The following is a 13,496-nucleotide window of genomic DNA, read 5'->3' as shown; positions in this document are numbered from 1 at the left end:
CTCTACCGGTGGATATCACTCCACCCCTATTTCCTTCGTCCCCGGAATTGGATCTGCTTTTGATCACTCGGTTCAGACATAAGCTCGATTCCCGAATGCTTTTACTGGAAGGGATTACAATCTAAAGAATCACCCATTTCCAACGGGAGAAAAGAGAACTAGTTTGTGTGTGTGGGGGTGGTTCGAACCTGAACTGATCGGGAGATTTCCATACGATTGGGCGTTGGTCGTCGTCAGCCATCGACCAGTGGCCACCAAAAACCCAGAAGAACCTTCCTGCTCGTCATCGCGACTTTTTCTTTTCTTTCTACCGCTTCTTTCCAAACGCTACCACTACTAATTCTCCTCCTTCGATCTCGCGGCTTCCTTTCTTCCGATCGTCCCTTTCCTGTCCTGATACCCTCGTTGTGTCTTTTAGTGTTCTCAGGGACGATTCCGAGCGGTGGCTGACATTCAATCCCATACGCCCGCCTTCCGTCACACTGCCACTGCCAACTCCACTGCAACCGCCCGCGATAAGGAGAAAGCGACTCACCTCCGCAACTCACCAACGATCCCACCGCTGCCCATTCAACCCCGACGCTCACCTGGGCGGTTTGCGCCTGATTCCCCCTGATTCCCGAGAGCTACCGGTACGCCAGGAGCGCTGCTTATTTTACCCTACTTTGTTTCCAATCATCATCCCATTGGTCTCGAGTGTCCAATTGTCGTCACTATGTCGAAAGTTGTGCGCAGCGTGAAAAATGTCACCAAGGGCTACTCGTCGGTCCAGGTCAAGGTCCGGAATGGTATGTACTGCTAATCTCCTTCTTTTTGCGTTCGGGCTAAGTTACGACTGATTGGTGGCGGTTGCTCGTCGGTCGCTACCGGTGTCCTTGAACCTGTGGTTGACATCGGCTGACGCTTTCAATCCCAGCCACGAGTAATGACCCCTGGGGCCCGACCGGTACAGAGATGGCAGAGATTGCTGCCCTGACGTTTAGCAGGTAGGCTGACCGACCTATTGGCCTCGGGCGATTCTTCCCCCCTCTAGACCGAGCTAATCCGGCTGTACGTACAGTCCCACCGATTTCTACGAGATCATGGACATGTTGGACAAGCGACTAAATGACAAGGGAAAGAATTGGCGTCATGTGTTGAAGTCCCTGAAGGTATTAGATTACTGTCTCCACGAGGGCTCGGAACTAGTCGTGACGTGGGCCCGGAAGAACGTCTACATCATCAAGACCCTGCGCGAGTTCCAGTACGTGGATGAGGATGGCAGAGATGTCGGTCAAAATGGTAGGTCGCGGACGGTATGGTCCCTTACCTCGGTCGGTCGCCCGCTAACGATACGTAGTGCGTGTGGCTGCTAAAGAACTTACTTCCCTGGTGATGGATGAAGACCGATTGCGAAGTGAGCGCTCCGACCGAAAGCTGTGGAAATCGCGGGTGAGCGGGCTGGACGACTACCCAGGTCATGGAAGTGAGCCACCACAACCGCGTCGAAACGAGCGCCGTCGACGTCCCGCGGACGATGAAGATGTCGAGTACCGCTTGGCGATCGAGGCGAGTAAACATGAGGCCGAAGAAGAACGGAAGCGACGGGCGAAGGGCTCTATGCAATCCGGGGAGGAGGACGAAGATCTGGCCAAGGCGATCAAGCTGAGCAAGGAAGAGGAAGAACTTCGCAAGCGCGAACTTGAAGAGAGCAACGCGCAATCCCTCTTCGATGATACCCCCGTCCCAGCCGCCCCGGCACAGCCCACCGGTTACAACCAGGGATACCAGCAGCAAAGTGCGGTGGACTGGTTTGGCAACCCGATCAACCCCCAGCAACCTCTGTCGACTGGATACTTGAACAACCAATACGCACAGCCGACGGGATTCCAGGGGCAGATGACTGGAATGCCCAATGGATACACCAACGGATACCAAGCGCAGCCCTCAGGCTTTGACCAGAACCCGTACGGTCAGCCTCAGAATAACTTCCTACAGCCACAGGCCACGCTACAGCCCCAAGCAACGCTACAGCCGCAGCAAACGGCGTTTAACACCAATAATCCCTATGGTCCCGCAGACATGTTCGCACAGCAACAGCAACAACAACCCCAGCAGCAGCAACCCCAGCCGCAAGATAACTTCCTTTCGTCGGGTAGCAATAACCCATGGGCCTCGAGCAGCCCGCAGCCGGGAGATATGATGAAACCAATGCAGACCGGATCAAACAATCCATTCGCTCCGCGCACGCAGACACAGCCGTTCCAGGCCAGACCCGCAACGTCCGGACATCCATCCCTGAACACGCTGGCAGAAGAGCGCCCAACTACCGCCTTCAATCCAATCTCCAACTACCAGGCTCCTGTGGCCCCGGCTCCACCCAAGAGTACTCCGCCTCAGATCAACGACCCGCATCACGCTCGTCTCAATGCACTCCTCGCCAGCGGCGACGGCCAAGATACCTTTGGAAACGTCGGCGATCTCCGTATTCCCGCTCAGCATACCGCCCCCGGTACCTTCGTCAACTCTGCTGGTCAAGGTCTCGATCGCCTACGCTCCAACCAGACCGGCAACAACCCGTTCTTCGGCCAACAACGGTTCGTTCCCCAGCAAACAGGGTTCGCCCAGCAGCCAACCGGCTTCGCGCAGCCCGCAAACAACCCCTGGGGTGCACAACAATCATACCAGCAGCAGCCTCAGGCTGGAGGCAGCCTGATAGATCTGTGAAAGACGAAACTGTTTTATCCGTGATGTCTGTGGTATACAACTTAACGGGTTTTAGATGGAGGTGGCATACGATACCAGGTCTTTTATCTTGTCTTGTCTTTATCAATCAAATCTCTACCTTTCTCTCCTTTTATTCCCTTTGTTATGTTGCGTCGTTTTTTACGACGAATGGTTGGGTGTTATGCTCGCATTGAATTAGGGTTCCGGAATTGACATACAGATTTCAGTCCAGTTCATTTAAACCACTTACTTTTACTACTTCTATTACTCCACTATGTCCGGACGCTTACCTTCCTGCTTTCTCTCTCTCTCTCTCTCTCTCTATCTCACTCGATTTGATGCCAGCCGGGATATCCAACCAGTTCAAACCGAACCCCTTGCTTTCCTCGTGTCTTTGTCTTGCCTTTTTTTTTCTTTCTCTTTTGCTCCGTTGATGATGTACCGTTCTACTTATACCTATTACCTACCATATTGATTTGGTTTATGTCTCGTAGTATATAAATTATACTGTACTGTATCATACTACTTCGTATATTGACATGGTTATACTTCCGTAGTAGGTTTGGTTATGCGAAGTCTGATGATGGGGGGGTTTAATATTCCGAAGCCTGAATGTCAAGAGTAAGTTACTAGGTATTGCTTGAAAGAGCCAAGTTGGCCAGTAAAAGAGAAGGTGGTATGCCTCTACTACTGCCCATGATCATATCATGCCATGCCATGTCATGCACAGCAGAATATATGCTGAGCTAGTAGGTAGTAGAAAGGGGACAGCACCGGTACTCAATCATCTGTATCCATTCATAAGGATATGTGTGTTCTTGTGTTCTTGTGTTCCCGACCAGGTTCATTCACTACGTACAATATATGCCTTTCCAAGCGTCGCATTCATCCAACAGACAATTCATAATCATGACTCTCATACCATACCGATATAACGCAGAGCAGACCGAAGAAACCATAGCCCAAGGTATCGTATCGTATCGTATCAAACCCAATTCGCCCATTCAAGTCGATCCCCCAGCCACTTAAGTTCCATGAATGCAACGGTCCCAAAGATGAATCATAAGGAAACAAGAAAAGAAAAAATGAGAAGAGATATAGAGGGGAGGAAAGGGGGGAAAAGGTCTATCCACCTCGCTCGCCGAATTGTCGGGCCCAATCTTCGTATTCTCTTAGTCCGTCCCGACTGACGCTGGGTCGGATGGAGGAGAGACTGGCTTCAAAGTCTTGGAATCGGATGGCGCGGATTTGGTCCATGGGGGTGTGGAGGAGGCTTCGCCGAGGTTGCGGAGGGGACCCATTGCGGCGTCTTTGGCGAGGGCTGTTATGTCGGAGCCGGAGAAGCCTGTTTTGTGGTTTGTTAGCTTGGGGATACTGATGGTTGGGGGAGGAAGAGTAAATGAGGGTAATACCTTCTGTGAGTTGGACTAAAGCGTTAATGTCTTGATCTGTCAAGTCATGCACCTGGTGACTTAGTAATGTCCGGAGTTGTTGTTCGCGGACGTGATGTTCTGGGAGAGGGATATACTGTCGGCGGACGAAGCGACGGCGCGCGGCCTCATCGATGTCCCAGGGCATATTTGTGGCGGCGAGGACGAGGACCCGGCTGGGGTCCCCGCCGGACTTCTTGTCCCTGCCCGGCGATTCACGGCCTGCTGCAGCGCGCTGCAGATCTGACCACTGGATCAGGAATTCGGTCTTTGAGCGTCTTGAAGCCTCGTTCTCAGTGCCGGACGAGCGAGCGGATAAGAGTGAGTCGATTTCGTCCACGAAGATGATCGACGGCGCCAGCGCCTTGGCCAGACTGAACAGGGCGCGGACAAGCTTTTCGCTCTCACCGTGCCACTTCGAGGTCAGTGTGGATGCGGAAACCGAGAAGAATGTCGATTTGGATTCCGTAGCTACAGCGCGCGCAAGCATCGTCTTACCTGTTCCTGGAGGTCCAAAGAGGAGCATACCGCGAGCTGGTTCGCGCAGACCAGAGAAAAGATCTGGCCGGAGAAATGGATAGACGACAGCTTCTTTAAGGGCCTTTTTGGCCCCATCTAGACCAGCAATGTCATCCCAGTGTACTTCATCCCCACGAACTACAATATCGTTGAGGATCTGTCGGGCGGTTGCCACATCCACCCCTTTCGGGAGCTTGTTCAGTATATCCATAATCGCGTCATCCTCATCCTCAACGTCCACTTCGTCCTCATCGGCATCCGTTGATTTGGGGCCAAGAGATTCGGGATCGCTAGATGACGGCGGGGTGATAGCACGCCTGATGCGCGGAGTAGGCCGTCGTTCGGGGCTCGTTCGGGAAATTGACATACGATCTATACTGTCGCTCAACGCATCTTCACCAGTGGAAGCAGGGGTGATTCTCCGCGGTGTCCTTGCAGACCCAGACTGCAGGTTGTTCGAGGTATCTGCAACCCCCGCGGATCCTCCAGAGGGTGTTGGCGGCTGGTAAGTCGCCCTCAACGCTACAGGCTTTGGTTTGACAGAAGGCCGGGGGGAGGCGCGTGGCTGAACTGTATCATTGGAGCCCTTCGATACAGAAGCGGAATGGGTACGGTTGGCTGATGGCTGCTGGACGCCAGCCGGAGCCTGAGGGGTGGATGTAGGTGTCAAAGTTGGTGCGGGAGTAGACTTCGCCGGTGATCGTCGCGGTGTCTGACCGGGGACGCGAAGTTTCCTCGCCGAGCGACGCTCCTCTCCGGAATCCTCTGGAGGCACGCTTCTCCGTGGGGGTACCCCATCGCCAGACTTCGAACGGGGCGGTATTGGTTCCTTTCGAAAACTGGGATCATTCGCCACGGTCAAACGGGAGGACGCTAGGGCAGCGTCGCTGACGGCCTTCTCTGATGATGGAGTGCGATAAAGACTTCCCCAGGCCAGACCCGCGGCTTGAGAAGCTGCGGCCGGCCGCAGGTCTTTCCGTCGCGGACTAATTTTCTTTTTGACGGGTTTCTTCAGATCGGCGTTGCGCAGTGTGGATGGCATCGCTTTCCGACGCTCGGGGCTAGAATTGCGGGAAGACGTTGTCTTTGCCGAAGAGGATTGCGTCTTGCGCAATCCGGGACGACCCGCCATTGAGGTTGATGAACCGGTCTCGTTTACAGTAGATTCCGAGCTAGCGGTGTTAACGGGTGGTGGTGGGCGTCCGGGGATAGTGGGCGGTTTAGATAGATCGGTATATCCGACCGCGGGGACAGTTCCCTCTCCAATCCAACCGCGATAACCAGTGGTGAACGGAGGAGATTTACCAGACGTATCCTTTCTGCTCTCACGGAGGGCCTCGAGTAGATCGACACGCTCCCGACATTGGAGTTCTAACTGGCGGATGGAATCCTGAAGCGCCTTCTCAGTTTCGTTCTTGGGGGTGTACTTGGAGGGTACCCGATAGGCGTTATGGTAGTAAATGGTTTCGAGGGCGGAGCGCCAAGACTTCAAAGCTTCTTCTTCGTTGTTCTGTACGGAAGAGCGATCAGTGACGAATGGAGTCAATTGATGGAAGCAGAACGGCAGACCTGTCCTTCGAAGTAGACGGCAGTCGAGCACATCAGATAACAGTCATCGTAGGTCTTCTGCAGGGAAGACGCCGGTTTGGGGCGCATCATGGATCAAGTACGCCCAAGGGATCTTCGGCGGAATTGCAGGACCCGCCCGCGCGCTATGGATGATAGTCGGAGTAGTGTAATACTAGTTAATCGTAGTCTGGGGGAAGGAATGGCACAAGGACGGGGGACCAACTTCTGCTCATTCGTAGGGAGGGAGGCAAAGGAAAAAGAAAGAAAGAACGAAAGACGTTCTGGACGACGAGGACGTGAGTGAGTGAAGTCGAGAGGTCAGAGTGAGAGAGTAAGACATGAAAGTCAGTCAGTGATTCTCCATTTTCCGATTTTTCTCTTACCCAAATTCGGTCATGATTTCGCGTGACGTCGTTGGTGCACCGAAAAAGGGAATAAAAGGTGCCCCACGATGATGGCAAAACTTCTTCCAATGCTACTCTAGTAACTCTACAGCCAACTTAACTCCCTTTTCTTTTGACATTTCGTTTAGTTTTGTGGTCCCCGGAGTGGAGTCGAGTGTCAGTCCTTTATATTAACGAAAATGGATATCTGCGCCAGCTCAGCCTGGCTGGTGTACTCAAAAGTAATTGCCCGCCATATCATCCCGTCTATGTATACATGGGTCCCAAATGCGTAATATATCAGAAGAAATATTCCAGGGTTCGGAAATCGATCAAATGAACAAAATAAAACCATAAGTGAAAAGGAACAAAGCCTCCAAAAACAGTTCCCTTGCGTGCCAACGCCGGTACAAATATAGCATACATAGGGCGATCCAAGAAAAGCTCTCGCACTTTTCCCGACACAATCCGTCCCACAAGATGTATATCAACCATTACCAACCAAGAAAATGAAACCCGATGACCAATGGTGAAAAGAGGTACCGAAGAAAGGGTGAGACGTCCTCGCTCCGCCTCATCCGCTGTGGTTCCAGCCAGGCTTTTCCGGCTAGTGTCTCGGACATTTCGCGTACATCCCGAAAAAACGGTGAATGAGAGAAACGGAGCCCGCGCGAGAGCAGAAGAATCAAGATCGAGCTAATAAAGAGAATGGACAGTATGAACGTCACCCAACATGGCTTGGAATTCCTCTCGCGTCGCATTTCCGCCCTTCGCACGTGATACGTGGCCGCTATCAGCCGACCTTCTTATTTTTTTTTCCTTTAAAAAGATTTTTTGTTGAGTGATTTTGATTATTGTTTTGTTGGTCATGGGAGGCCTTACGGAAGGCCCCAGGATGGAGATTTATGACGGATAGTGTGGAAGTCGAATTTATGCGATCGGGCCAGTGGGAAGAAAAAGACCCGTTTTTTTAGATGACCTCCTGGCGCTTGAAGTACGCCTTGGCCATCTCATAAGAGGTCCTTTTGCATGACATTGTCAGTAAAAACCCAAACACAGCAATGGGGAATTTCAGACGAAATAAATCAGGAAAGATATTCACTCACCAGCAAATGGCTGTGCTGGGCATCGTAGAAATGATGCGAGGACGAGCGCCACGCAGGAAACCACTCCAACCGAACTGCCGCTTGATAATGGCCGCGGCGTTGAAAAGACCCTTCGCCGACCGAATTTCCTCGTTCTGTGCCAAACCGCGGGTCTGGAGGAGCGTCTTCACCACGTCGAGCGGTGTCGTGAGACCAGCTGCGAAAGCGCCTGCGAGACCACCCGCAATACAGTGGGTGAACGGGTCGTAATCCCCGGAGGGGTTCATAACCTTGGAAATCGACTCATAGGCGACGAACTGTGTAGCGGTGAAGGGGACGGTCATGCAGAGTGTGGTAGGATAGGAAACGTAGAAAGCCTGAAGACCTTCCGTCCGGTAGACAGACCGGGCGCATTGAAGGATAGTCTTGTGTACCGAGCCATGGACTTGCATACGTTGCTTAATCACTGTGTTTTTCGATTAGTACACAGCGGATTCGTGGTTTTTATTTATTTCTTTTTGGGTGGTGTTGGGCTTGCGGGTTACTCACCATCAAAGGGGTTCATCAAAGCGTCACTGGCAATGGTCGCCGAGGCACCACTCATAGCTGTTCCACGTTAGTAACGAACCACTTAATGACAGACAACATCATAACCCCATCGGTCACTTACCTGCAGCTAGGGGATGGTGACCGTCATCGACATTGCCACCGGCAAGATCCTTTACAATTTCATATGTGCCAAAGTAGACAGCGTGGGCGGGGCCTATTCGGGAAATTCACATCAGCCTCCGACACCTCCGAGTAGACATCTCCGTATGCCGCGGGCTCCGCTTACCAGCACCGACAATAACGCTGGAAACGCCCTTCCATAATGTCCGCCAGCCCTCAATTCGGTAGATTGTGGAAAACGCATTAGTGAGACCGGTGTAAAGTCCGCCGTTCGCGGGATGCAGGATTTGCATGCGAGTCTAACGTGAGGGTCCGATGTCAGTATTTGCCTGCCTTTGCAACACGTCACAACACAAAATTTGCGCAACGCATGAAAAGAACTAGCATTCACTCAACATACCTTCAACAAGTCCACCGGATACATGACAGCATGTTCCTTGACTATTGTCAGTATGGGACCGACCATCCACCATTATAACCCATGTTCTTGCACACATACCGCTATCCCTGCGAAGGCACCAGCCAGCATATTCCGGCCGAGGCCGTAGTTAGAGGGGAGGGCCTCGTAGCTATCATAACAGTATAATTAGCCCCGGGAGCCCCAACATAGTGTATAAAAAAAAAAAGCCGGCCTCCGTCTGGGAAAGGAACTGTGGCAATCAGGCAATAGAGAGGCAAGAATGTGGCGTGAAAACATAACAATGATTTTAACCACTCCCTATACTTCCCAGCGAGCAATTGGCCAGGCGAAAACAAGAGTTGAAGCGGGTTTTGCGGGAAAAAAACACATACTCATATTCTAACTCCTGCCCGGGGATTTGTTCGGAGACCGCCATCGAGCTGTCGAAGCTCCAGACGCAGCCGGAGCCGCAAAGAGGAGGGAAAAGGGTTAGGAGGGAGGGAGGGAGAAAAGGGCGCGCGGTGCTAGGTGAGGCGTCACTGTTGTGAAGGTCGAAAAGAGAATACCGAAGAAACCGGGAGCAGGTTGCGGAGTGGAGAGGTAAATCACTAGGGCCACTTCCGAGGAAGGGAAAAAACAACAAGGAGGAAAAAGAAGTATAGAGGAAGAGACCCGTCTCAACTACCCGAGGAATGGAAAAGAATCAATGCGACAGGAGCGAAAGTGAAATAGGTGTAAAGAAAAAAAATATTGATGAGTTGAGAGGATGTAAAAGAGGGAGGGAGAATAAAATAAATTAAAATGTTTAGTCGGGGATTAGAAGTTGTTACCAAGAATGGAAGTCCTTTCGGTCGGCTCGACGAACGCTGGATTCATGGAAGGTTGATTAAAATGTTATCTGATCCATTTTAGATTAATAGAACCCTCCAGGGAACCACTATGGAATTTTCTGTCTTGACCCAAATACACACTAATATGGGAAGTGATTCATTGTATATTCTTAGGCGTACTGTTCCCATCAGTCTTTCTGTTTCATTCTACTTAATCTGTGAATTTTCTTCATGAATGTACTCTGTACTGTTCTCTGTCTAGCTGAACCTCCGTTAAAAAAAATTAGTTAAGCTACGCCAGTTGGGACATTTAGACTGCTGAATCAGCTTTCCCCGGCTAGACAAAACCAATCCAGGATCAGCGACCGTCCTGGTCCGATGACGGAGTTTATTCACTCTCACCCAGCACATCCCCCAACCACTGACAATTGACACAACCAGTTGACCTGTGGCAAGTTGACTCACACCGTTCCGACAGCCTTCCGGATCAATTCCAAACAGATTCACCCAATTCCCCATTCAAGACATGCAAGAAGAGGTCCCAAAGAGCCAGCCAAGATTGCCACATCTGACTAACAGGAGAAGCAGAAGTGCCGAATGACGGAGGAATGGCCCGTACCTCCGCCGCGGCAGCTCTCCTAAAAATCACCGAGCGATGGAGCAAGGTCACTATTCCCTTTTCTGATTTTTCTTATCTGATGGATCCATCCCGCTGTCCTCCTTTCTGAAATTCTGATTAGTCCGTACTCCTTCTCTCTTCAGTCATAATTATAACCCTAAGCGAACGACCGCGGCTCACCGGGGATCCCGTAAATACGGTAGTATGTGCAGGGCATTAAGTGACTAATGTATAACTCAGTAGTTCTTAGGCTTTTCTTCTTTCGTACAGGTGACGTGAAACTATATTGTATGGGGTTTCTTACGGAGGACTCCGCAGTATGTATGTTCGTCTTATTAGGCAACCACGAGTCCTCAAGTTCTCGTGTCGGGCATTTCCGCGGATTCCATATCGACGGGGTGTTTTACATAGGGCTCCTTACCTATATACCAAGATATTAATTTGGGCATGGATTCTTGGGAAAAGAGAAAGACTGGACAATAGAAATGCACAAACAATGCAAAAAGGAATAAATGCAGCCCCACTCCGCACGCGATGTCAAGTACAAGTGGTAGAATTGAATATAGATGTGGACGTTCCCCTATAGTAGATGATAATTGATACAAGAAAGCAAATCACCAAGTAAATAACACCCACGAAAAGCTCCTCTCTTAAATGTTCACAGTGAAACTTTCCCGCAGAGAATTCAGCGCTGTCATGCACGTCGTTAAAGCAAAAGAATGACTGGGCCTTGGGGACCAACCGTGGTTAAACCCGTTTCCCTTCTATACGGTTCGCTCTAATCTACCAGTCCACGTTGAAAGACCATTCGCCTGGAGAAACACACGAGTCAGTTCTCTACACCAAAATTTTCTGTGGGGTTCATGACAGAGTCCGTACCATTTTTCAGATTTTCAGCAGTGTCACTCAACAAAATCACCCGCCGTTTGTTGCAATAGGCCGTTTTATCCAAGATGTCCACTTTGAGGTTCGCTAGTTCAGGTACAGGCTTTTCAAACATCTCGCTGAGGTTCTCCACCGCGAGCTCCAAATCTTTCTGGTTATCTTCAAAGATCTCGGTCAGGTTGTTACGCGCAAGGTAGTAGGCAAAAGCATAGGTCCACTTTAGGGTCTGTCGGCATTGTTGAAGTGCTTGTGACGCAGTGTCGAGAAACTGTACTTCGATCCACGATAAACCCGACTGCGACTGAAGGCTCGTCATCTTCTTTTCCGTCTTCAGGTAAAGGTCTTTGTCGAGCTTGGCCGATTGCTCATGGTTTGCATATCGGTTGTAGTAATGGAGATATCGCTCCAATGATGCTCGGGACTTCGCCTGTGCGGTGCGGGCCTCGGATCCTGATTTCTCCTCATAGCGATTGCAATTATACCAGCTAGTACCGTGCTCGGACCATAGACCCATGCACATCCAGCAGAACTCATGCTTGCATTTGCGGCACGTCATATGGTTGCAACCTCCGTTCTTCTCAATCGTCGAGTGACACCTAGGGCACTCTTTTGTGTTGGCTGAGATCCAGTTGGCCGTTTCGGAATCGTCTTCACACTTCTTGAGCCACATTTTGACTAGCTGACAAGGTGCTGGTTGATGGTCGTTAAGTGTGCAACCAAAGCAGAAATGATGCTTGCAGCTACATTGTACGGTGGGTACAATGCGACGGAGGTCGCGCTGCTTGACCGCACAATCAACAGCGTATTCACAGTTGGGAGCTGGGCACCATTTGAGATTTTCCTTATCATCGACATAGGTTCTTTGTAAGAGGGTGTAATACCTAAACAGTAGTTAGCGGCAGTATCCACCTGCATCCAAGCTAAGTGGACTCACCTATCCTTGAGGTCGGGTGTGACAAGTAGGCCCAACGACTTAGAATCTACGATCATATTACAGCCATCACCCGGACACTCTATCCTGGCCGCTTCTCCTTCCCCACGAATCTTTTGTGCAAGGTAGTGGCGGTAACAATCTACACAGAAACGATGTCCACATCGCATAGCGTATGTCTCCAGGTTATTGTCATCCTCGCAGCAAATCTCGCACACGAATCCAGGTATTACTTCAGTCTTCGGTGTGCCCTCAAAGTTCGTCCCTAAGCCGGCCTCCTCCAGCGTTTCTTCGGGATGATCCATGTAGCCCTCAATAAGCTTTTCCCGATTCCATCGTCCATACCGTAGAAGGATGGCAGAGGATTCCGGTGGTAGACTTAAAATCGATGATACTTCGTTGATTTGTCGAGTCTGTTCCCGGTCGATGTCATCTGGGTTTAGGACTTTATATTCAACTTCGTAAGGTTTTCGTGAAGTTGCAACAATGTCTTTATCTTTCGAGAATCCGCCGTCGAAATCATCACCGAAATCTACAAATAGCAAAGAAGAGGCAGCGTCAGCACCCAGTCATGACCCAGTCATCACCACCTTGCAAAGCTGTGGGCCGCAATATTACGTACCTTCACCTAGCTCTCATCATCACTCGCCTGGGTGTCCAGAAAGTCATCGGCGCTGGAGGCAACGCTCATAAAATCATCATCAGACTCCATGGTGGTTGACGCCGGCGTAACCAAATCAGGACCTTCTTTTCCGCGAACCGTGAGCACCCCCGAGACGACGGAGGTCAGATCGGTAGCGGGGTTAAGTTCTGCGATACCAGGAGAATCTAAGTTCGTCTTGCGAGCAGACTTCCGGGGAGGAGGTCTGGTGGCGGCTTGCGAACGGGCGACGGAATCCTTGGTGGCGGAGTGATTGTCTGTTATCGCCGCCTCGGCCGCCTTTCGCTTCCTTGTTAGAGGAGGCGTGGTGAAAACAGTGGTGTCGCGGCAAGCCGGTATGTGCTGGCACGAAAAAAAAAGTAGGTCCCGAGATTTAACGTCGAGACCTTCTCTTTTTTCCGAGACAACACAAGGCGCAGCTTACCAAAGGCGGGTAATCAACCTGGGGAAGGCTGATAGATCGAACGGGGGACGAAGGACACGAAGGGCGGACTGAGAGACCGGAGTGTGCAGTAGCAGCAGCAGGACCATGCACTAGCTCTCAGGCGATCAATCGTTGGGCGTGAATAGCTTATCGACGTTGGCACCTTTTGGGTCTTGGGGGAGACGAGAGGGGTGTGGATGTATGTAACTAGGGACGGGAGACGGAACGTCACGGGGGAGAGTGGGGGAGCCTTAGGAAGACAAGCCTCAGGTTTGTTTCTTCGCCTTGGGGGGGGTAAAATTGCACTAGAGCTCGGTATTGCCGAGAACAACGGAAAATGGAAAGTTGAGCTCCAGTGTCTACCAATCTGGAGTCTGGGGTAAAC

General features: G+C 51.1%; 4 protein-coding genes across 4 annotated transcripts; 1 reads left to right on the top strand and 3 right to left on the bottom strand.

Annotated features, from left to right (window-relative positions):
- Positions 1 to 710: 710 nt before the first annotated feature.
- Positions 711 to 2,706, top strand: ANOM_009820 (epsin; the record flags this gene model as incomplete). Its single annotated transcript, XM_015555076.1, has 4 exons — positions 711 to 788; positions 917 to 986; positions 1,061 to 1,281; positions 1,340 to 2,706. The coding sequence occupies exons 1-4, from the start codon at positions 716 to 718 to the stop codon at positions 2,704 to 2,706; spliced, it is 1,731 nt and encodes a 576-aa protein (XP_015402997.1). The 5' UTR covers positions 711 to 715.
- Positions 2,707 to 3,878: 1,172 nt separating this feature from the next.
- On the bottom strand, positions 3,879 to 6,314 carry ANOM_009819 (putative AAA family ATPase; the record flags this gene model as incomplete). Its single annotated transcript, XM_015555075.1, has 3 exons — positions 3,879 to 4,051; positions 4,119 to 6,165; positions 6,225 to 6,314. 3 exons carry the CDS (start codon positions 6,312 to 6,314, stop codon positions 3,879 to 3,881), a joined length of 2,310 nt encoding a protein of 769 aa, XP_015402993.1.
- Positions 6,315 to 7,577: 1,263 nt separating this feature from the next.
- On the bottom strand, positions 7,578 to 9,197 carry mrsA (putative mitochondrial carrier protein; the record flags this gene model as incomplete). The annotated part of the gene is made up of 8 exons (XM_015555074.1): positions 7,578 to 7,629; positions 7,714 to 8,158; positions 8,242 to 8,298; positions 8,363 to 8,455; positions 8,528 to 8,660; positions 8,762 to 8,797; positions 8,861 to 8,930; positions 9,154 to 9,197. The coding sequence occupies 8 exons, from the start codon at positions 9,195 to 9,197 to the stop codon at positions 7,578 to 7,580; spliced, it is 930 nt and encodes a 309-aa protein (XP_015402992.1).
- Positions 9,198 to 10,798: 1,601 nt separating this feature from the next.
- ANOM_009817 (RING finger protein) lies at positions 10,799 to 13,218 on the bottom strand (the record flags this gene model as incomplete). Its single annotated transcript, XM_015555073.1, has 5 exons — positions 10,799 to 11,022; positions 11,090 to 11,976; positions 12,030 to 12,558; positions 12,672 to 12,976; positions 13,112 to 13,218. The coding sequence occupies 5 exons, from the start codon at positions 13,216 to 13,218 to the stop codon at positions 10,994 to 10,996; spliced, it is 1,857 nt and encodes a 618-aa protein (XP_015402994.1). The 3' UTR covers positions 10,799 to 10,993.
- Positions 13,219 to 13,496: the final 278 nt, after the last annotated feature.

The sequence above is a fragment of the Aspergillus nomiae genome (genome assembly GCF_001204775.2).
Source record: "Aspergillus nomiae NRRL 13137 chromosome Unknown contig00380, whole genome shotgun sequence".
NCBI classification, from domain to species: domain Eukaryota; kingdom Fungi; phylum Ascomycota; class Eurotiomycetes; order Eurotiales; family Aspergillaceae; genus Aspergillus; species Aspergillus nomiae.
The sequence above is the reverse complement of the archived record's forward strand: the minus strand, read 5'-3'. Positions and strand labels throughout refer to the sequence as shown.